Consider the following 21,872-nt stretch of genomic DNA (forward strand, 5'->3'; position numbering starts at 1 on the left):
GAGGTCCCCAGTTCGCCTCAAGGTTTTGGAAGGCCTTCTGCCAACTCATGGGGGCTTCTGCCAGTCTATCATCCGGAGTCCAACGGCCAAACAGAGAGGATGAATCAAGAGCTGGAAACCACCCTCCGATGTATGACTCGTGACAACCCGTCCACATGGTCATCCTTTATTGTTTGGGCCGAATACGCGCACAACACCTTGCGCTCCTCCTCCACTGGTATGTCCCCGCACGAGTGTCAGTTTGGCTATGCTCTTCCATTGTTCCCGGACCAGGAGGCAGAAGTCAGAGTGCCTTCAGCCTTGAAGTTCGTCAGACGCTGTCGGCTTATGTGGAGGAAGACCCGTCTTAATCTTATGCGTTCCTCACAGAGGTACCAACAACAAGCCAACAGACGTCGCCGTCCCGGGCCTACCCTGCGCCCGGCCAGAGAGTCTGGCTCTCCACAAGAGACTTACCTCTACGGGTGGAGTCTCGCAAGCTGTCCCAAAAATACATCGGTCCCTTCAAGGTTGCCAGGAGAGTTAACCCAGTTTCTTATCGCCTACACTTACCCAGATCCCTTAAGATTAATCCCACATTTCACATTTCATTGTTAAAACCTGTTGTTTTTCTCCCCTTGTCCCGGCAGACAGACCTCCCCCTCCGCCTCGTGTCATTGGAGGCCAGCCGGCTTATACCGTCCATCGGATACTGGATTCCCGCCGGGTGCAGCGGTCCTGGCAGTATCTGGTGGACTGGGAAGGCTACGGTCCCGAGGAGCGCTCCTGGGTTCCTGCCAAAGACATCCTGGACCCTGACCTCATTCGTCAGTTCAGGGCCCTCCACCCTGAGAGAGCTGGTAGGAACGTCAGGAGCCGTTCCTAGTGGGGGATTCTGTCAGGATTTGGCCAGGGTTGTTCCGGGTTTTGGTCACTAGATGCCCCCATTGTGCTTTTTGACCTTATGTTTTTCCCTTGTTCCCCATTATTATTTGCACCTGTGCCTCGTTTTCCCCTGATTGTATTTAAACCCTTAGTTTCCCTCAGTTCTGTGCTCTGTGTTTGTATGTTAGCACCCAGCCCTAGTATTCTGTGTATTCTTGTCGATTCCGGTGGATGCTCTTGTGGAATTCTGTTTTTGTTTTTGAGTATCTCTTGAGGCTTTTTTGTGCTATTCCTACCACCTTTTGGATTTGCCATTTTTTGTATTGAAGGACTTCTCCTTTTTACTTTATTAAATACACCGTCTTAAGTACTGCTGTGTCTGCCTCATCTTCTGGGTTCTGCTGACTATTCGTGGCTCAGTTGGTTAAGTAACTGTTTCTCACTCCGGAGACCCAGGTTCGTAACCGGGTCCTGACACTAAGATGAAGATCAGACCAAATGTTATGACCAATTTATGCAGAAATCCAGTTATTTCCAAAGGGTTCACATACTTTTTCTTGCACTGTATATTTTGCACACGAACCGCCGCCCGCTTTGAGCAAGAAATCGTTTATGTTTTTACGTGAAATGCCTGGGTTCACCTGGGATCACTCGATGAAAGGGGCAGCCTTGGAAATTGGGTTGGGCCTTTTCGCGGCATGCTTGGAAGGCTCTGAATGTCCGAAATGGTTCCGACAACATTTCTACTGTTGTCCTTCGTAGGTGCCTGGTATCCGGTGACTTGTAGTGTAGTCCTGTACAGAACTACAGAGTTGATTTTCCTTCCATTCACTCGTGAAGATAGTCTAGCCAGCCGTATCGATGTTTCCCCAGTGGGGTGATGAGAGTAGCTAGTTTGAGCAGAGCAACAGGATGGTCTTACTTAAATTCGCTTTCGAAGATAACTTAATTAGGACAGCTAATCAGCTGTACCAGTGATTGTCCAGGAGGTGATTTTAACGTCTCCACCTTGGGTTGACATTCAAAGTTTAAACCATTTTAAACATGTAGCTGCCGCATCACGTTTTTTCTGGTTCAATGTGTTAATGTCTTATCCCATAATGTATACCTTTTGCTCGAAATGGCCGGTTCCAGTCGGAAGACACGCTCTCTAACCTCACGTGGGGTGTGTGTGGGGGTAATTACTCACTGTGCAAAGTTATGGAAAACAATTGTCTGTCATAGCTTCTCAAGTCACATCCATCTCTTAACAAAAACACTTTAATAATTTTTCATATTACAGTACATGCACAAGCCTTTGTATGGAAACTTCAGCTATGTAGTGTGTGTACTTTCCAAGTTATAGTATTTCCTTTAATGTTTTTAATGACATCACAAAATTACAAACAAAATTACATTAGTGTTATATAGACCGCCTCTGACCATTCCCCACATTTTACTTTAGAAATATTGTTCCAATATTCGCTTTTGAACGTGTTAGAGTTTCAGTGGGGAAAAGTCTGTTGAGACAAAGCACATTCCTTTGGTGAATTTGGAGAGCACAGGCCTGGATCTTCTCTCTTGATTTACATCAGGATGTGAGTTGTTAATCCCCATTAGTTCTTTCCTTCCCTCTCTATGGGTGAGAAGGGGTCTGATTGAAGTTATTAATTGCAAACCTGATCTGACATATTTGGATTCTCATGGACAGTCATGACTGACAGGCTGGTGGATCTAGGCAGTAACTTAGGCAGACGTTAATTAATAATGCACAACACTCATGCAATACATCAGTACATTTCTTTCCCAAATGAGCGGCTTTGTGGCACTAATTGGTGGTTGTATTGGGAACTTGTTTGTGGCAGAAAAAAAATACAAACAAGAAGATATACAAAATATAGTTACCACACCTTAATCATCTAATTGGACTCTATTCTATATACGTCCATGGTCTTGGCTAAATGACTGTTTTGTCTGTGATATCTAAGGTGATCCTGCTTAGTGGTGTGTTGCTTAGGGCACTATCTGAAGTTGATAACTACATGATAAGGCTACAGCTGTAAGGCACTAGCTTCGGACAGTCTACAGGGATGATATATGGACCTCTGGAAAGAAACGGGATTAATGTAGCTGTAGAGTCAAAGTAGCTTCAGGGTCGATTTAAAACTTTACCAAGACTGGTATTTTGCTCAGACCCTTAAGTGGTCTTAGTATAAATCCTCATTAAATGTTCTGTTGTGGATGTGTGTTTATGCTTGCAGGAACGCACATGCCAAGGGCAAGAAAACCAATTATCCTGGTAGGCTGCAAACTGGGCAGAGTGAGTCTGACGTCATAAGATAATTTCCATGTCAATGACTGTGTGTCAGTAAAAATCAGTGCCCACCTCAAGCCATATGCCAAGGGGACCTGTAGTGGTTTTACTACAAATCAATGTGTCTTATACCATTGTAGTTCAGTCCCACTCAAAGCAGAAAATGTATCATTGGAAGCAGAGTCCACTCTGAACGTTGATTCTTTGTTTCCTGAGATGGCCGCAGTGCTTGTGGAAGTGTCTGAAGGACAAGAGAATTTAATCTTAGCTACAGTACCACATGACCCCAAGGAGGAGGGAAGTTGCTCACGCACAGACTGCTTGCTGGAAATCATGAAAATAATAGTCTATCAGGTGTGCTGATTGTACAGTGCCTTGCGAAAGTATTCGGCCACGTTGAACTTTGCGACCTTTTGCCACATTTCAGGCTTCAAACATAAAGATATAAAACTGTATTTTGTGTGAAGAATCAACAACAAGTGGGACACAATCATGAAGTGGAACGACATTTATTGGATATTTCAAACTTTTTTAACAAATCAAAAACTGAAAAATTGGGCGTGCAAAATTATTCAGCCCCTTTACTTTCAGTGCAGCAAACTCTCTCCAGAAGTTCAGTGAGGATCTCTGAATGATCCAATGTTGACCTAAATGACTAATGATGATAAATACAATCCACCTGTGTGTAATCAAGGCTCCGTATAAATGCACCTGCACTGTGATAGTCTCAGAGGTCCGTTAAAAGCGCAGAGAGCATCATGAAGAACAAGGAACACACCAGGCAGGTCCGAGATACTGTTGTGAAGAAGTTTAAAGCCGGATTTGGATACAAAAAGATTTCGCAAGCTTTAAACATCCCAAGGAGCACTGTGCAAGCGATAATATTGAAATGGAAGTAGTATCAGACCACTGCAAATCTACCAAGACCTGGCCATCCCTCTAAACTTTCAGCTCATACAAGGAGAAGACTAATCAGAGATGCAGCCAAGAGGCCCATGATCACTCTGGATGAACTGCAGAGATCTACAGCTGAGGTGGGAGACTCTGTCCATAGGACAACAATCAGTCGTATATTGCACAAATCTGGCCTTTATGGAAGAGTGGCAAGAAGAAAGCCATTTCTTAAAGATATCCATAAAAAGTGTTGTTTAAAGTTTGCCACAAGCCACCTGGGAGACACACCAAACATGTGGAAGAAGGTGCTCTGGTCAGATGAAACCAAAATTGAACTTTTTGGCAACAATGCAAAACGTTATGTTTGGCGTAAAAGCAACACAGCTCATCACTCTGAACACACCATCCCCACTGTCAAACATGGTGGTGGCAGCATCATGGTTTGGGCCTGCTTTTCTTCAGCAGGGACAGGGAAGATGGTTAAAATTGATGGGAAGATGGATGGAGCCAAATACAGGACCATTCTGGAAGAAAACCTGATGGAGTCTGCAAAAGACCTGAGACTGGGACGGAGATTTGTCTTCCAACAAGACAATGATCCAAAACATAAAGCAAAATCTACAATGTAATGGTTCAAAAATAAACATATCCAGGTGTTAGAATGGCCAAGTCAAAGTCCAGACCTGAATCCAATCGAGAATCTGTGGAAAGAACTGAAAACTGCTGTTCACAAATGCTCTCCATCCAACCTCACTGAGCTCGAGCTGTTTTGCAAGGAGGAATGGGGAAAAAATTCAGTCTCTCGATGTGCAATACTGATAGAGACATACCCCAAGCGACTTACAGCTGTAATCGCAGCAAAAGATGGCGCTACAAAGTATTAACTTAAGGGGGCTGAATAATTTTGCACGCCCAATTTTTCAGTTTTTGATTTGTTAAAAAAGTTTGAAATATCCAATAAATGTCATTCCACTTCATGATTGTGTCCCACTTGTTGTTGATTCTTCACAAAAAAATACAGTTTTATATCTTCATGTTTGAATCCTGAAATGTGGCAAAAGGTCGCAGAGTTCAAGGGAGCCGAATACTTTCGCAAGGCACTGTATGTGCTGAGATATCGTAATATCTGCTTGAGTCAGATTCTGCACCAAGAGTTATCGAAGAGTCTTTTCCCCAAGGGGTCCTGTTGACAGATACTCCTTGTGGATGACTATGTTAAAGCCAGCGTTAGGAGAAGAAAGTGTGGTCAGTGGAGAGGACACGGTTACATGTGACCACAATTGGCTGTTTTTCAAATCCATCAGTCGGACCAAACGATCCATCAAGTCTGCTCCGAGAAGCAGGTGTTCAGTGTTGAGGCTGGTAACATACACAGGGTGAACAAGCGATACATCTTGGAAGTGTAGTTTCAGCATGAGTCTCATTGTGAGAGGCGAGGTAATCTGAGTGAAACCTCTGAGTCTAGTGTCGCATAACTCCATTTTTAACCAACGTTAAGCTGAGTTCACAGCCATTTTGAGATCATTGAACAATGTTTGAGGGATGAGCGATATTGTCGAGCATGAATCAAATAGCGCATCACGGGTTAAGCAGTCCTCCAGGACTGTTTCCAGGTAGCGACTTTCAGAGTTACGTTTGGTGGTCATATTCCCCACAAAGTGGCGTGATTGTTCGTAACTGCGTGATATGACATTTGTGTTCATGGTGAAAACAGATCGACTTATTGGCGGTTGAGTGGAATTGGCTATTGCGATGTTGTTTACCTCATGGGTTATGACATGTTTTATCTGTGCTAATCACCAAAGTTGGTTTGTTTATTATGTGATCGGATGGGCACCCGCTAGGGTTTTGAGTGAAAGTGGGGGTTATTTGGCTGCTTATGTCATCACTAAAGGTGTTCATTTTGGCGGATCTGTTCTCTGCCAATTCCACGCCTAGTCATGGCGACTTATCTTTTTCCTCTTACTCTATGTTTACCGCTTCTGTACTTACCTTAGAAGATCTTCTAGAGAGTATTGGTTTATGTTTTTAGCGTCATTGAACGATTTGTTACTCTTGTGCCCTGGCAATTTGTGTGGGTTGAGTTCAGGAGCGTAGCGATAAGGTTGATTGTACCAGTAGTCATTTTGCTAGCGACGTTTTTTGATAGTTACTTTAACCGCGGGGATTGTTGGTGTCGTGGTTTCGTGGTAGATACCGTCTTTGTGTGTCATCTCTCACCGCTCCTATTCCTGATGACGCACTATCTAACTGGAGTGAGTGCTCCTGTTCAATATTGAAAACCAAGATGTTAGGGCTCTTAGCGCTGCTTGTTTTTGATGCCTCAAAAGCTGTGCTCGCAAGCTCTCTGAGTTTTGAGATTGGCAAACCAATGTGGGCTGTAGGACCCAAAGTAGTTAATGACGTTGGAATACATGTTCGACAGAAACATTTGTTTGAATGGTAATAGCTCTTCCATTCCTGTTTCAGTGAGTTGGCCAAAGGAAGCTAAACGAAGCCTATGAGAGTGTGCTTGAGGGTGTTCATTCCGAGCTTGTTTGACGGTGTTAGCCAGCGAGCTGTCGTGTTTGCGAATCGCAGAACCACGGAATTCTATTTTCAAAGCCGTGGCAATTTTCGCATAATTGTTTTGCACGTTTTGCTGTTGTAGACGGATTAACCTTGTCATTTGTCTATTCCACGTTCGCTTCAACAGGTAAAGCCTGTCAGTACCCATAGTGTTCGGGTAGCCATCCAAGGCGTCCTCTATGTCTGCTAAGAACATCACAGTGTTGTTTGGCTGTCGCAATTTCTGCATTTTTTTTCACTTATGGCTTTGTGATCTAACGTTCTCAGCCCTTCGGCATAGTTTGGGTTTTCACCGCTACTGAGGTCAGCGATCAATCTTTCCATGGGTGAGGGTTCACTTATTAACGGGGGAATGGGGGGCACACCCTCTGATAGCTTGCTCATTATTATTATTATGTAAAGTTTGGGTTTTGACTCGTTGGAACCTGCAAAAACAATTTGAATCAGTTTATAGACGTTAGTGAATCATCAATACTGGATCAGTAATGTGGAAGTTGGACTTCAATGAACTTGCAAAAGCAAATGTTATATTTTTTACCTTTATTTAACTAGGCAAGTCAGTTAAAAACAAATTCCTATTTTCAATGACAGCCTAGGAACAGTGGGTTAACTGCCTTATTCAGTGGCAGAACAACAGACTTTTACCTTGTCAGCTCAGGGATTTGATCTTGCAACCTTTCGGTTTTTAGTCCAACTCTCTAACCACCCCAGGTAGCCTAGATTTAGCAATGTTAATGATTAATCACACATGTATAGGCTATCTGGGAATTAAACTTTAATTAACCTGAAAGTGTCGCTGTATCTAGGTTAAGATATAAAATGTTTCATAGGTTGGAACAAGTTAATTGGTACTTAGCCGAGTGATTAACCTGGTAAAAAGGTTTGTTTGGCAATGTTACTTCCTTGTTAAATCGAATGAGACAACGATATCCAATGAGTTGCGATATTATAAAGTGTAACAAGTTGTTATGGATGTGAGAAGATGTTTTCCCCTCACATTGGATTTATTTATTTTTTTAACAATTGTTGCAGATTCTTCACCACAAGGGGTCACCGACCCTGAAAATGGAAATCACACGGGATTCCAGCCAAGGCGGGACTTCGGGCGCCCCAAATCGTGGGATTTACGCTGTAAACAAATAAAATGGCTTCTCTCTGTTAGCTTACCTTCTAATACAAGCTAGCCGTCCTTGTGCAAGAATGTTCAGTTTAAGCACAAAAAGGTCCCCTTCAATTCGGGAATGGGGGTTTACTAATGACGTCTCACGTTCAATCTAATCGGTGTTTCTTGCGAGCAATGTTACCGGAACACATAAAGAAATACTTGTCGTGTCGTGTAATACTTTCTTGGGACAATCTAATATATGCTTTCAAATTTCCTTAAATGGCCGGCCTTTTGTCCTAGCTCTGGAAATGAATAATTCACCCTACACACTCTGACCCCTGTCAGGTATACAACACTGGAGACAATCTCTCCCTTAGGCGCCATTATGTTGTGACTGGACTTGAACACTCATCTGAAGACTTTTATAGTTCCTAATGATTTAATTGTTACATGATTCATTTCATTGGGTAACAATTTAACATAGTTAGTTTATCAGATACATAACAGTCTTCAGATTAATGTTAAAGTCAAGTCATGACATTCAAATGTCTCACTGGTGTTATCACTGGTGTTATCACTGGTGTTATCACTGGTGTTATCACTGGTGTTATCACTGGTGTTATCACTGGTGCTATCACTGGTGCTATCACTGGTGCTATCACTGGTGCTATCACTGGTGCTATCACTGGTGCTATCACTGGTGTTATCACTGGTGCTATCACTGGTGCTATCACTGGTGTTACTGCTCCTCACTTTTGTTACTGCTGTTGCTGGTAAAACCAGTGATTGTCACCAACACCATTGAACTTTTTGTCTACGTACGTTATTATCACAGTTCCTACAAATATGCTAGCAACACAAAATAGCATTGAGTTTTATTACAGTATCTTAACCAAATGCTACTGTGTTAATTTTGTCAGGTATGGCCCACTTAAGTTCATCAGAGAAGCAGGAGCTATATGCAGGAAAACTTCAAAAATACCCCTTTTGTATTTCAATTGAGTGTCAATAGGGGAATTGTAACATATTCCATTCCATTTTCTGTTTTGAGATGTAATAAATGGTCGAAGGTGCTTTGAATAATCTTGTGATAAGTCATTGGTTACATTATGTGCAGTGTAACATGTGTTTTGAACATATGGTATTTTTACCAACCTAATTATAAGATTATTCAAAAGTAAACATAATAAGGATAGAATTACTACATTTCGATGTAACTTTTTATTTCTCAAAGAAGAAGAGCATTTTTTCCACACTGAGGACCACATCGGGTGTGAGTGCTGGCGTGTTGGTGTGTGTTGGTGCTGATTGGTCCTTTAGCGGTACTTCTCCGCCAGAGCCAGGGCCACCAGGGCGAGGAACTTGTCCACCGCAACATGGATCTGAGGGGTGAACTCCTCGGCGAACAGCATGGACAAGACCACCATGATGCAGTGGGACAGAATCTGACGAGGGACAAACAGAGCAAAGAGTCCGTTTGATTTTACTTAGAAAAGTGCAATGACACCTTCTGCAAACGTAGTAGGTAGGCTAATACATGGCCCATATGCCTATAGAGCATATGGTTACATTGGCTATAGTTCGTGAAAATTACCTTGAAGTTGACGGGGTCAACTCTAAGCACGAAGGCATGCAGCTCGCTCAGGTTCAGAAGACCACCGGCCAGGTCATCGATCTTGCTCACCGCCTCGTACAAGCCACCCATGACCGTGATGCCTTGCTTCCTAACCGGAGCACCGTTGGGGCTCCGGTCCTTCCAGTGGGCGAAGTAAGACTTGGTCTGGGGGTACACCACGATCAACCTGCATGGAGGAAGGAGAGAAATGATTGCTTAGGGTATGTGGTAATTGTTCTGTCGAGCATAACAATACTCAGTACCAATAACACTCTGTATCTGACAAGTATCAGTCATGCAGTCAATTTCAGGAACTGGTTTGTATTTTTTTTAATTCATATAGGCCTGTTAGATCCTATTCTATTAGAATTGTTTAATACAATAATGTCTAATACAATTTCCATAAATCGAACGAGTTGAGATAGACTCCACCCCGTTGTAGCCAAACTGATGATAAAGTATCTCCATCTTTACCTGGCGAGAGCCTCGGCGCCGATCTCGTCCGACCTGCTGGAGACTTTCGCAAAGAAGTCCTTGACGATTACTTTTTCCTTCGCTGACAGGCTCATTTTGGCAAGAGGTTCTGCTGTACCACACAAGATATTCAGAGGATGATTGAAGCTTTAGAAGGGTCTGGAGTTAGACGGATCCCGACACCTATTTTATGGCCCAAGACACACATGTCACCAAACCCCACCTCTACTCGTTTTCTAATGGCTATGATGAGATAATTGAGGAAAATGATGGAGTGAGATGGAGCATCAGTTCTGTGAATTTAGGGTGTTGTCTTGCCTTATCGCTTTGGGCTATACATGGTAACGCAAAAAATCCCTATGCGTTTGACATAGGCGTTTTGAGTAACCAAGTTTATCGCTATGCGTTGCCGCCCTATCTATTACAGCTAAATATAGCCTAGAAACACTTCTCCAAAAATGTAGCCTCCTTTTATAGAACAAGGACTTTGTTATCTTACTATGAAATTCATATGAACTGTTATAATGCAATAATATATCTTACACAATAAAACGATAATGAAGACTTACTGCTGCTTGCTATTTGACAATAACTTAAGTATGACAATTGATCTGTTCTTATGAAAATAGATGATACTTTGCACCAATTTCTACTTTCTAAAAATGGTGCACAATTAAGAAGATAGAAAAGTGACCGTTTTATAATTGATTGAGTTGCTAACAGAGGAGTGGTGACTTTATATTAACAGATGGGGGAAAAAACAGAATGAAGACCAACATTCGATAGGTTCTCAACGAATATAACAATTTCTGGAATGAAGTGCTTGATATCGTGATACTGAGGGAATGTTATGTGGTATATATGTATGTATGTGTCAGCTGCCTTCTACACCTGCCTATGTGATGATGAGGAATACTCTGCTTGGGAACAGTATAGCCACAGTGGAGAGACATATGGTTATACATTTTATTGGGATGCTTTCATGAAATAAATGTAAAACGCATATATTCGCCTTTCACTCATAGACTTTCTCAGATCATCTCCGGGCCTACTGTATGTGTTTATAGATAACACTAGGTGTTGCCATTCTTATCTTCTAAAACCTCACATAGGTCACAGCTGGACAGGCCCGACCAGCTGCTGCAGGGGCATGCATGGAACAGGTCGCTGTGGGCAGTGGTGGAAAAAGTACTCAATTGTCATACTTGAGTAAAAGTAAAGATACCTTAATAGAAAATGACTTAAGTAAAAGTGGAAGTCACCCAGTAAAATACTACTTGAGTAAAAGTCTAAAAGTATTTGGTTTTAGATATACTTAAATATCAAAATTAAATAGAATTGCTCAAATGTACTTAAGTATCAAAGTAAAAGTATAAACCATTTTAAATTCCTTATATTAGGCAAACCAGGCCGCATGATCATGTATGGATTTGGTGTAGGAATCTTGAAACTCATGCCTGTATATACAGTAGTGAATAAAAAACTTTTGCCAATATGCACAACTTTAAGAAAAAAATGTATATGGGGTCGTTTCCTGCACCAAACAAACTAGCTTTTCCTAAACGTAGCCTACAAGTGGAGGTCAATATCAAACAAAACGAAAAACAACCTGAACAAGGGATTAAAAGTTTCTGGAATTATACTGTTTTGCATGCCGGATAACAATTTGACAACAGCTACAGTAAACTAAAGTAAATTGAAAGTAAATACTTTTGACAAATGAATATTAACTGTTAAAACTTAAACGACAATTATTATTTTTTTGACAGTAAAAAAAAAAAAAAAAATCGTTGAAGTTGCGCATTCCATCCATGAAGCAGTGATGTGCGTTTATAGCCTTCTTTTACTTCTCAGTCAAGACATAGAGGTGTATCCCTTCGCAGTTTTGTTTTTGTGTGTTTTATGCATAAATAGTCATGTTAATGTTTGCCACGTGTTTTACAGCCAGCAACAATACAATTCAGCCTGGCCAACTCTGTAGGCTTGTAGGCGATATGCATCCATTCACTAACTTGTTCATGTTGTCTAATGTATTATTGAATTCACATTTTTATCATGTGTAGATCTAACATCTATATATGAAATAACCATTGAAACCTTTAAATGTGTTATTATATTAACTATCCTTAAAGTGCAACTTGTCTAGGCTTGTATGTATATAATTACGCACGCGTAAAATAAACACACATGATCAACAAACAGATCCTTATTTGCTTATTTTATTTATTCATCGAAGAGTGAAAGACATGAGCACACAGGCTGTCTCCTCGGCCAGCTATATGGAGACTGACTCTAGTGGTACTGTCTGCCCAGAGCAGACACCACCACTGACAAGAACTTCTGGAAGGATGCCTGATATTCGGGGGTGAATGCGTTGCCCATCTTCCCAGCGATGACGATGGTCAGACAGTCAGACAACAGCTGTGAAAGAGAATAAACCACAGCAGAAGTGATATGTTTAGAATGTATTTTGGGTTAGTTTGATCGAGTGGACTTCAATGTTATTTTGTCGCCTATCTTACCTTAAAGTTGTCGGGATCCACGTGCAGTTTCTCGGAGTGCAGAACGCTCAGCTCGGCGTATGTGTTCTTGATGTCGTCCATGTTCTTCAGAGCTCTGTCCAGACCGTGCAGCACCGTGGTGCCGTGCTTAGCAATCAGAGGGTTGTTCATGATGGCTTCTGCGTTGTACAGGTTGCCGAAGCCCCCGAAATACCTCTGGGTCCAGGGGTACACGATCAGACACCTGAGGGGAGCGGAGAGAACAGTGTGAGGCTGAACAACAACAGAAAATGACGAAGAAGATGAACATTAGGGGGACTAACAATCAAAGTTAAAGTAAACCAAAGTTTCTTGTCTTACCTTGACAGGGACTTTTGGCCAATGTCGTCATAGTCTAGTTTGGAGAAGATGTTGGTGATGGCCGCGCGCTCTTCATCTGTCCACTCAACCATGTTGCTCGTGATGATTTGGCTGAGGTTCTAGTGAGAATAGGGAATAGGAATCATGAAAAAAAATCGGAAATATCTTTAGTTTTATGGTATTTGTGCACTCCGCCCCCAAAACGAAAAATGTAATATGATTGGTTGGAGATAACCAATCTTGCTTTAGATAATACATAGTTGAACATTGTCGAATAGGTCCTCCTTAAGGTGGACTTCCGTGAAACAGCAAAAAACATTTCAGGAAACCTAAGATAGATTCTGAGGGTAACTCTCAGGTTATAGCCGATACATACAGTGCCTTCAGAAATTATGCACACCCTTTTGCTTTAATTAGCTTTTTTGTTGTTGCGTTACAGCCTGAATTTAAAATGGATTACATTGAGATGTTTGTGTCACTGATCTCCCCACACTACCGCATAATGTGAAAGTGGAATCTTGTTTGCAGAACTTTAAAAAGAAAATCATTTAAAAAATGTATTGAGTCAATAAGTATTCAACCCCTTTGTTATGGCAACCCTAAATAAGTTCAGGAGTAAAAATGTGCTTAAGAAGTCACATAATAAGTTGCTCGGACTCATTCCGTGTTTAATAATAGTGGTTAACATGATTTTTAAACGATTACCCCATATCTGTACCCCACACATACAATTATCTGTAGGGTCCCTCAATTGAGTAGTGCATTTTCACATATTCAATCACATAGACCATGGAGGTTTTCCAATGTCTCCTAATGAAGGGCACCTACTGTATATGGGTACAAATTAAAAAAGCAGATCCTGAATATGCTTTGGAGTATAGTGAAGTCATTAATTACACTTTGAATGGTGTATCAATACACCCAGTCACTACAAAGATACAGGTGTCCTTCCTAACTTAGTTGCCAGAGAGGAAGGAAACTGCTCAGGGATTTCACCTTGAGGTCAATGGTGATTTTGAGACAGTTACATAGTTTAATGGCTGTGGAAAGGAAAAAACTGAGGATGGATCAACAACATTGTATTGACTCCAATATTAACCTAAATGACAGAGTGAAAAGAAGGAAGCCAGTACAGAATAAAAATAGTCAAAAACATGCAACCTGTCTGCAACAAGACATTTCAGTAGAACTGCAAACTTGAAATTAAATTGTTGTCCTGCATACACAGCATTATGTTTGTGGCAAATCCAACACGCATCACTCAGTAACACTTCATATTTTCAGGGATGGTGGTGGCTGCATTACCTTATGGATATGCTTGTCATCGGCAAGGACTAGGGAGTTTTCTTGGATACAAATAAACTGAATTCTGAGATTAATTCAACTTTCAACAGGACAATAACCTAAACACAATACCAAATCTAGACTGGAATTGCATACCAAGATGATGTTGAATGTTCCTGAGTGTCCGACATACAGTTTAGACTTAAATCGTCTTGAAAATCGTCTATGTCAAGAATTTGAAATGGCTGTCTAGTAATGATCAACAATCAACTTGAAAGATTTTGAATAATTTAAAAATAATAATAATGTGCAATTATTGTACAATCCAGGTATGCAATGCTCTTAGAGATTTACCCCAAAAGACTCACAGCTGTAATCTTCGCCAAATATGCTTCTACAAAGTATTGACTCGGGTGTGAATGCTTATGTAAATTATATATTTCTGTTTTTCATTTTTGTAAATTAGCTAAAAATTCTAAAAACAGGTTTTCACTTTGTCATTATGGGGTATTTTGCGTAATAAATGAGAAAAAAAATAGATTTTGAATTTAGGCTGTAACACAACAAAATGTGGAATGAGTCAAGGGGTATGAATACTTTCTGAAGGTACAGTATGCAACACAATCGAAAGTATCCATATGGCTGACCTATTTAATAATATAGGCCTACGTTACTTTCGACATCATTTTGTGGTTGTGAATCATTTTGATTGCATTTGGATGAGTTTGCATTGATAATCATTAATAAGTCAAGATCTCCCTTAGTTATGATTGCACAATAAGTATGTAGGCTATGGCATTGGCATGTTATTGCTTTCATTGTAACCCACCCACCTGATAGTGTACTTCCATAGTTGAAATAACAAGGGCAACGTGATGCCATCGTTTGAGATTTCATTAGGCCTAATTAAAAGAGTTACAAAAAACGTTTAGTTACAATCCTCACATTGGGACCAAGTTTCCCCATCCTCTGACTTGTTATTTGCAGCAAACATCTGTGTTATCTCCCACAGCAAGACACTCCCATTTTTGACTCCAAATGAAGCTCAAAAAGGAAAAACCTCGAACGTCATTCGTGCCATGATTGACATTCGTGCATGTAATTTTAATTACATTTATTAAATGTGGCAAGTCACAATTTTAACCAGTAATGAATACAACATTTGCCAAACGGAAACACAAATGATAGTAAGGTTATTTATTTTTTAGATGTACATACGTGATGGGTCTCACATAAGCCCTATGCGCCTCATTTGCGCTGTAATATATTGGCATCCTTGCACGATTCACCATTTCTTCTACAACAAGATGACATTGAAAAAAAAATAACTTTTAACATTTTTAACTTTAAGTAAATAAAATGGCCTGTATTAAATTATTCAGAATTCAAATGAATTTGGTTGGAGTCAGGTGATTCTCGTTTGATGTGTACTGTAATTTATCTCAACTGTAGTAAATTGCAGCTGCCTACAAAAAAAAGCCATTCCACCAGAACGTTCTGTTCCATTGCAGTCCGTTGTAAAGTGCAAGGGTGCCAATATATTAAGCGAAACTGTATAGCTACAAGAACATCAAAATATTACTTTACGCAATGATAGTCCACGAGGAAATATCTACTTTACTTTAGCACAATGCAATTTGGCTTTCTGCCAAGGACATTGAGTGTCCATGTGCCACAATCATGACAATAATGATCATAATCATCATGTCAATAATAAAATGTATTTTTAACACACTTTATGCTTGTGATTTCAACAAATTATATACACTTGGAATCAGTGCCGATTTTAGCATGTAAAAAAAATTGGGACGCATTCCAGCAAAGCCACGACACGACACAACACAACACTAAACAATACACTAATTGCACTATACCACTGCTACACATGGCTAGCGGAGCCTTGTCTGGCAGCGAAACAGTTAATTCAGCCTCATTTACTGACTTGCTTAAACAAATGTGGTTTCTACTGACAATTGAGATGCACAAACTATTGCATAAGGTGACGACAAGCAGATAAGAGGCAATCCTTAATTTCGATGTAGACATTAATGAGCGAGCTAGGATCGAAGTAGTCCATATAACTACTTGTTCAGCACTTTTGAAATGTACAATGACAGAATTCAGAACATAGGCCGTTCTTACAGTGTTCTCCCTGTACACCAAGTCAGAACCATAGGATAAATAAAGGGGGCATATAAGCAGACAATGAAAGCTCTTACAATATTCAATGATTACATTTCTTAAAATCAGGTTATAGGCTACAGTACATGTGCACCACCAAGTCAGAACACTAGGCAAAATTAAGAGGTGAAAATAGACCAAATTATTAGGGTGAGGCGAATGGGCTACCAACAGTTTACTACAACATACAATTTGTATTACTTTCTTAGCTACAGTATACAGTACCAGGCAAAAGTTTGGATACACCTACTCATTCAAGGGTTTTTCTTTATTTGTACTATTTTCTACATTGTAGAATAATAATGAAGACGTCAAAACTATGAAATAACACATATGGAATCATGTAGTAACCAAAAATGTTTTAAACAAATCAAACTATATTTTATATTTGAGATTCTTCAAAGTAGCCACCCTTTGTCTAGATGACAGCTTTGCACACTCTTGGCATTCTCTCAACCAGCTTCACTTGGAAGGCTTTTCCAACAGTCTTGAAGGAGTTCCCACATATGCTGAGCACTTGTTTGCTGCTTTTCCTTCACTCTGCGGTCCAACTTGTCCCAAACCATCTCAATTGGGTTGAGGTCAGGTGATTGTGGAGGCAAGGTCATCAAATTTTGTCATCAAACTTTGTCATCAAAGTCTGACATTCTCTGGATTTATGGTGCTTTCAAGACAACTAGGGAAAAAAAAGAAGATTCAATCACGATGACGTCAGTGATCTTTAGGTCATAGCTCTAGAAAGAGGCCCGAGTTCCCGATTTACAATTCCGAGTTGGATGAAAGTTCAAACGTATTTTCCCAGTCATACCTCGTTTTCCCCAAGTTCCCAGTTATTTTGAATTTACTATAGTCAGATTTTGTAGTTCCAAGATAAGTTGTTTTGAGTGCAGCACAAATCATGCTTCATTGACAGCATGGCCAATGTTGAATGTTTATAATTTTAAACTAGGAAAAGAGACCCTTAATCTTAGACTTGGGACCACACAGCCACTGAATATCAGGCTAATGATTGCTTTGCAATGCTTGCAGTTAGCCACTGATTCCTTCCAAATCTCTCATTGGTGAACTTGCAATTTCCAACTTGTTGTGTAATGTTTATGTTGAATGGCCGATGACTACCGCTACGTTTTATCTTTAATTTCTCTTCATTATTTCTCTTAATATGACAAGGATTAAAAATGATTTGTCAGTAGATTGTCGACTTGATTCATGATGATGACTGCCAGCTAAGATTTTGAAAGTATGATGTTGACATGATCAGTCCAATCAAAGCTACTGTAGATACAAGGTGATTTCACGACATTTTATCTGTGGCCAATAACCTTGAGCCTTCTTGGATGTGCACTTTTAATGTAACTCTATGGCAGCACCCGAGGGGCTTGAATTGTCGAGCTCTACCCTTAGACTTGGTGGTGATGTAGTGTCCCCATGAGTGACAGAAAACGGAGCCAATCACAGCGCAACACTCCGTATTTTCTGCTGGCTTGCCCCACCTGTCACATCTGCTCCTGCAACGCCCTCGACTGCTCATCCTGTGTCTCCTTGACCTGCCACCACTCCCCCAGTACTCTCTCCCTCTCTCTCAGTGTGTGTGTGATTGTGTGGGCGGAGACAGGTGTGCTGGAGTCAGAGCAGATCCCCAACAGCTGCAACCTGTTCCATAATCAAGACCTCTACAAATACGGAGCCCTGCCACTTCCACGCTGCCAGATCATAATCTCTGCTCAGTCAGTCTATGTTGCTAGCCATTTGTTACTATTCAGATCCTGTTATCCTGTTGTGCCTTGCCTGACACTGTTTTCCTCTCCACTACAGTTCTGCCCACTCTGACTCGGGTCCCTGGAGGTGAGAGTGGTTACTTCATCCCAGTCTCCTCGTCTCAGTCTGCTCTTGGGTTCCCCTGTTCCACTCTGCGTAACAGTACGATCTGGCCAAAGAGATGAACCCAGCAGACTCTGCTACTCTCCACCAAACACTCGTCGGGCTAAAGGCACCCTACTCGAGCAACATGACCAAGCCTTGAAGACCCTTCTGGAGTACATCAAGGAGTTTTAACAGAGCCTGTCTGACCTACAGGGCTGACCCATCACCCAGAGCTCCAACCAGTTCTCCTACACTCGGGACCGTTTGTTCTGACTCCCGAGCGTTACGATGGCAAACTCTGAGCTTGCAGAGCCTTTTTGGTATAATGTTCACTAGTATTTCAGCAACAGCCCTAATCTTATGCTAGCGAATGGGCCAAATTTTCCTTGCTGATTGGCTGCCTCCATGGAGCAGCGCTTTCCTGGGCCACGGTGGTGTGGGAGAGACAGTCCCCCATCTGCTTCTACTCCAGATTCACGGAGGAGATTAAGAAAGTCTTTGACCACCTGGTCTGTGGTAAGGATGCAGCTAAACGACTCCTGTCCCTCCGTCAAGGCCTCCATAGTGCTGCTGAGATGGCATGTGAGTTCCGCACCCTCGCCTCTGAGAGCGGCTGGAACGAGAAGGCCCTTCAGGGAGTGTTCCGGGAACACGCTTACTGAGTCCCCCAAGGACGAGTTAGTGTCCAGTGATGAGCCTGAATGACTTGATGAACTCCTCTCTCTCACTATCCACATTGACAACCATCTCCGTGAGCGTTGGAGGGAGAGGGTAGGTAGGGTTGCATGTCCCATAACATCTGCTTCAGTGCCTTGTCCTCCTTCTCCGACTGCATCCCATTCCCAGGCTCGTCCAGATCCTGAACCCATGCAGCTCGTCCGGGCCCGTCTCTCTCCAGAGGAGAGGCAATGACGAATCGCCGCTAGGAGCTGCCTATACTGTGGCCAGGTTGGTCACTTTGTCTCCACTTGTTCCCTGCGTCCAGCAAAAGAGGGGGCTCGGCAGTAGTGGGGGATATACTGTTGAACCAAATCGCCTGTCCATCTTCCCCAAGGTCCCTGCTTGAAGGCAACCTTGTGTGGCAGAGCCAGGCTTTTCCTCTGTCTGCTCTCATCGATTCGGGCGCCGACGAGAGCTTCCTGGACCGAGGTGTCGTTACCCAGTTGATTCTGGACACTGTCCCACTCGCTTCACCCCTCGATGCCAACGCTCTCAATGGACAGCTCCTCATCCGTGTCTGTGAGAGAACCGTCCCTGTCATCCTGTGTCTCTCTGGAAATTACCAGGAAAAGATTGATTTCCACATAATCGACTGTCCTTACTCTCCCCTGGTTCTTGGCCATCCATGGTTAAAGCTACACAACCCACAGATTGACTGGACTGCCGGAAAGGTAACCACTTGGAGTTCATTTTGTCACTCTAATTGTTTACATTCTACCCTTCCCCCTGCCTTGTCTGTGCCCTAGTTCATTCCAGAACCTCCAGAACTGTCATCAGTTCCTCTCGAGGATCACGATCTAGCTCCTGTGTTCAGAAAGCACCACGCCCTGTTGCTGCTTTCTCATCGGCCGTACGACTGCGCCATTGACCTCCAGCCTGGAGCTCCTCTCCCCAGTAGCCGGTTGTTTAACCTCTCTCGTCCTGAGCAAGAGGCTATGGAGATGTACATCCAGGATTCTCTGGCTGCAGGTCTACTGCACCCTCCAACTTGAAGCAGCTACAGTATTTTCACTAGTTATAGCCTAAACAGGGCTTCATATAACACGTTCACAATTAGGTCAAGAAGATTTAAGACATAAATAAATAAGTAATAGGGACCATCAAGTTCCCAGACAGGACAAAACTGAACTGAAGAGTCTTGTTTATCCCACCCATCACCACCCCTGTCAGGCCAGTTTAACTGATGCTGGGTTTTTCTTTGTGAAGAAGAAGGACCGGTCACTGAGGCCGTGCATTGACTTCCGTGGGCTGAATAATATCACTGTTAAGAACAACTACCCCCTGCCACTCATCAGCTCTGCTTTTCACCCCCTCCATGGTGCCACAGTGTTTACCAAACTCGACCTCCGGAATGCCTACCACCTTGTCCGAATAAGAGAGAGGTATGAGTGGAATACTGCATTCAACACAACACTGGGTCACTTTGAGTATTTGGTCTAGCCTTTTGGTCTTACTAATGCCCCTGCTGTTTTCCAGAACCTAGTCAATGACATGCTGAGGGATGTGATTGAACGCTTCGTTTTTGTCTATTTAGATGACATCCTGATTTTTTCCAAGGACCCTGAGGCTCACCAGCAACACGTTCACCAAGTTCTTCAATGGCTGTTGGAGAATAAGCTTTTTGATAAAGCTGAAAAATATGAGTTCCATGCTGCCTCAGTGTCTTTCCTGGGTTATATTATTGCACAGGGACAGTTACGTATGGACCCCGCCAAGGTCATGACAGTCACAGAGTGGCCTGCGCCCTCTAACCTGAAGCAGCTACAACGTTTCCTGGGGTTTGCACATTTTTACAGACGTTTCATCCACAACTACAGCCATCTGGCAGCACCTCTCACCACTCTCACCTCCACCTCCACTCTGTTCCACTGGACTCCTGAGGCAGAGGCAGCATTCCTGGAACTCAAGCATCGCTTCACCTCTGCTTCGGTCCTTACTCAGCCTGACCCAGAACTCCAGTTCATCATAGAGGTGGACGCCTCTGACACCGGGGTAGGTGCTGTTCTGTCTCAACGTTCCCCCTCTGATCAGCAGGTCCACCCATGTGCATTCTTTTCCTGTAAGCTTTCACCTGCAGAGAGGAATTTTGACATCGGAAACCGGGAACTCCTGGCGGTTATCCTGGCTCTGGAGGAATGGTGTCACTGGCTGGAGGGCTCTGTACTCCCCTTCATCGTGTGGACTGACCATAAAAACCTGTCCTACATCCAGACCGCCAAACATCTGAACTCCCGGCAATCCAGGTGGGCCTTGTTCTTTGGTAGATTCAATTTCACTCACTTATCGCCCCGGTTCGAAGAATACCAAGCCTGATGCCCTCTCTTGCCAGTTCACCGCCGACAACACGGGTTCCCGAGCCAGAAGCCATTGTGCCATCCACCTGCATCGTTGCCACCGTCACCTGGGAGATCGAGTCCCGTATCTGCCAGGCTCAGCAGAACCAGCATGACCTCGGGTAATGGTCCTAGTAATGCTCTGTATGTTCCAGATTGTGTTCACTCAGTGGGGGCCATTATACCCACCTCACGTGTCACCCTGGTATGAACCGGACCCTTGGCTTCCTGCGTCAGCGCTTTTGGTGGCCCACCATGGAGAGAGATGTCTGGGAGTTTGTCTCAGCCTGTTCGATTTGTGCCCAGAACAAAATCTCCACTAAACCCACTGTCTCAACCCCTCGCTCCAGCCTCAGCACCTAGTTTACAGCAACCCACCCGAGCTTCCCCTGACCTGCACTTCATCTTCCCCGTGTTTCAATAAATACCTTGGTTACTTCATCCCAGTCTCCTCGTCTGAGTCTGCTCTTGGGTTCCCCTGTTCCACTCCTCGTAACACCATCACAGAAAGCACTGAGTTAGGCTGAAACACCTGCATTTTGGAGCTGCTTTACTCAAGACCATGTTTGTATGCGGCTTTATTAAATATTGTTTGCTAACTGATGTGACACGTATTAATGCCAAAATAACATGCAAAACAGACAAGCCCCCCCCCAAAAGATATGACGGGTCGCCACTGCTTGGGATGTATGGTCCTCAGCAGATGGTTTAGTTTATACATTTCTATTCCCAAAGGGAACTCTGTCACAACTGACAGAACTTAATACAGCTGAACAAGTAACGATTTCCTCCTTATTACAGAGAGTTAACGACAAGC

At 42.6% G+C, this 21,872-nt stretch overlaps 2 protein-coding genes across 2 annotated transcripts; both read right to left on the minus strand.

Moving 5' to 3' along the window:
* Positions 1–8,974: 8,974 nt before the first annotated feature.
* LOC135525139 (hemoglobin subunit alpha-2-like) lies at positions 8,975–9,968 on the minus strand. Its single transcript, XM_064952878.1, has 3 exons — positions 9,814–9,968; positions 9,319–9,526; positions 8,975–9,169 (listed from the first exon to the last, which is right to left on the minus strand). Exons 1-3 carry the CDS (start codon positions 9,906–9,908, stop codon positions 9,041–9,043), a joined length of 432 nt encoding a protein of 143 aa, XP_064808950.1. The 5' UTR covers positions 9,909–9,968; the 3' UTR covers positions 8,975–9,040.
* A 2,051-nt stretch (positions 9,969–12,019) lies between these two features.
* On the minus strand, positions 12,020–21,789 carry LOC135523680 (hemoglobin subunit beta-2-like). The gene is made up of 5 exons (XM_064950505.1): positions 21,484–21,789; positions 14,792–14,860; positions 12,675–12,793; positions 12,336–12,558; positions 12,020–12,234 (listed from the first exon to the last, which is right to left on the minus strand). Exons 2-5 carry the CDS (start codon positions 14,807–14,809, stop codon positions 12,106–12,108), a joined length of 489 nt encoding a protein of 162 aa, XP_064806577.1. The 5' UTR covers positions 14,810–14,860; positions 21,484–21,789; the 3' UTR covers positions 12,020–12,105.
* Positions 21,790–21,872: the final 83 nt, after the last annotated feature.

Source organism: Oncorhynchus masou, chromosome 31, assembly GCF_036934945.1.
Source record: "Oncorhynchus masou masou isolate Uvic2021 chromosome 31, UVic_Omas_1.1, whole genome shotgun sequence".
Classification (NCBI taxonomy): domain Eukaryota; kingdom Metazoa; phylum Chordata; class Actinopteri; order Salmoniformes; family Salmonidae; genus Oncorhynchus; species Oncorhynchus masou.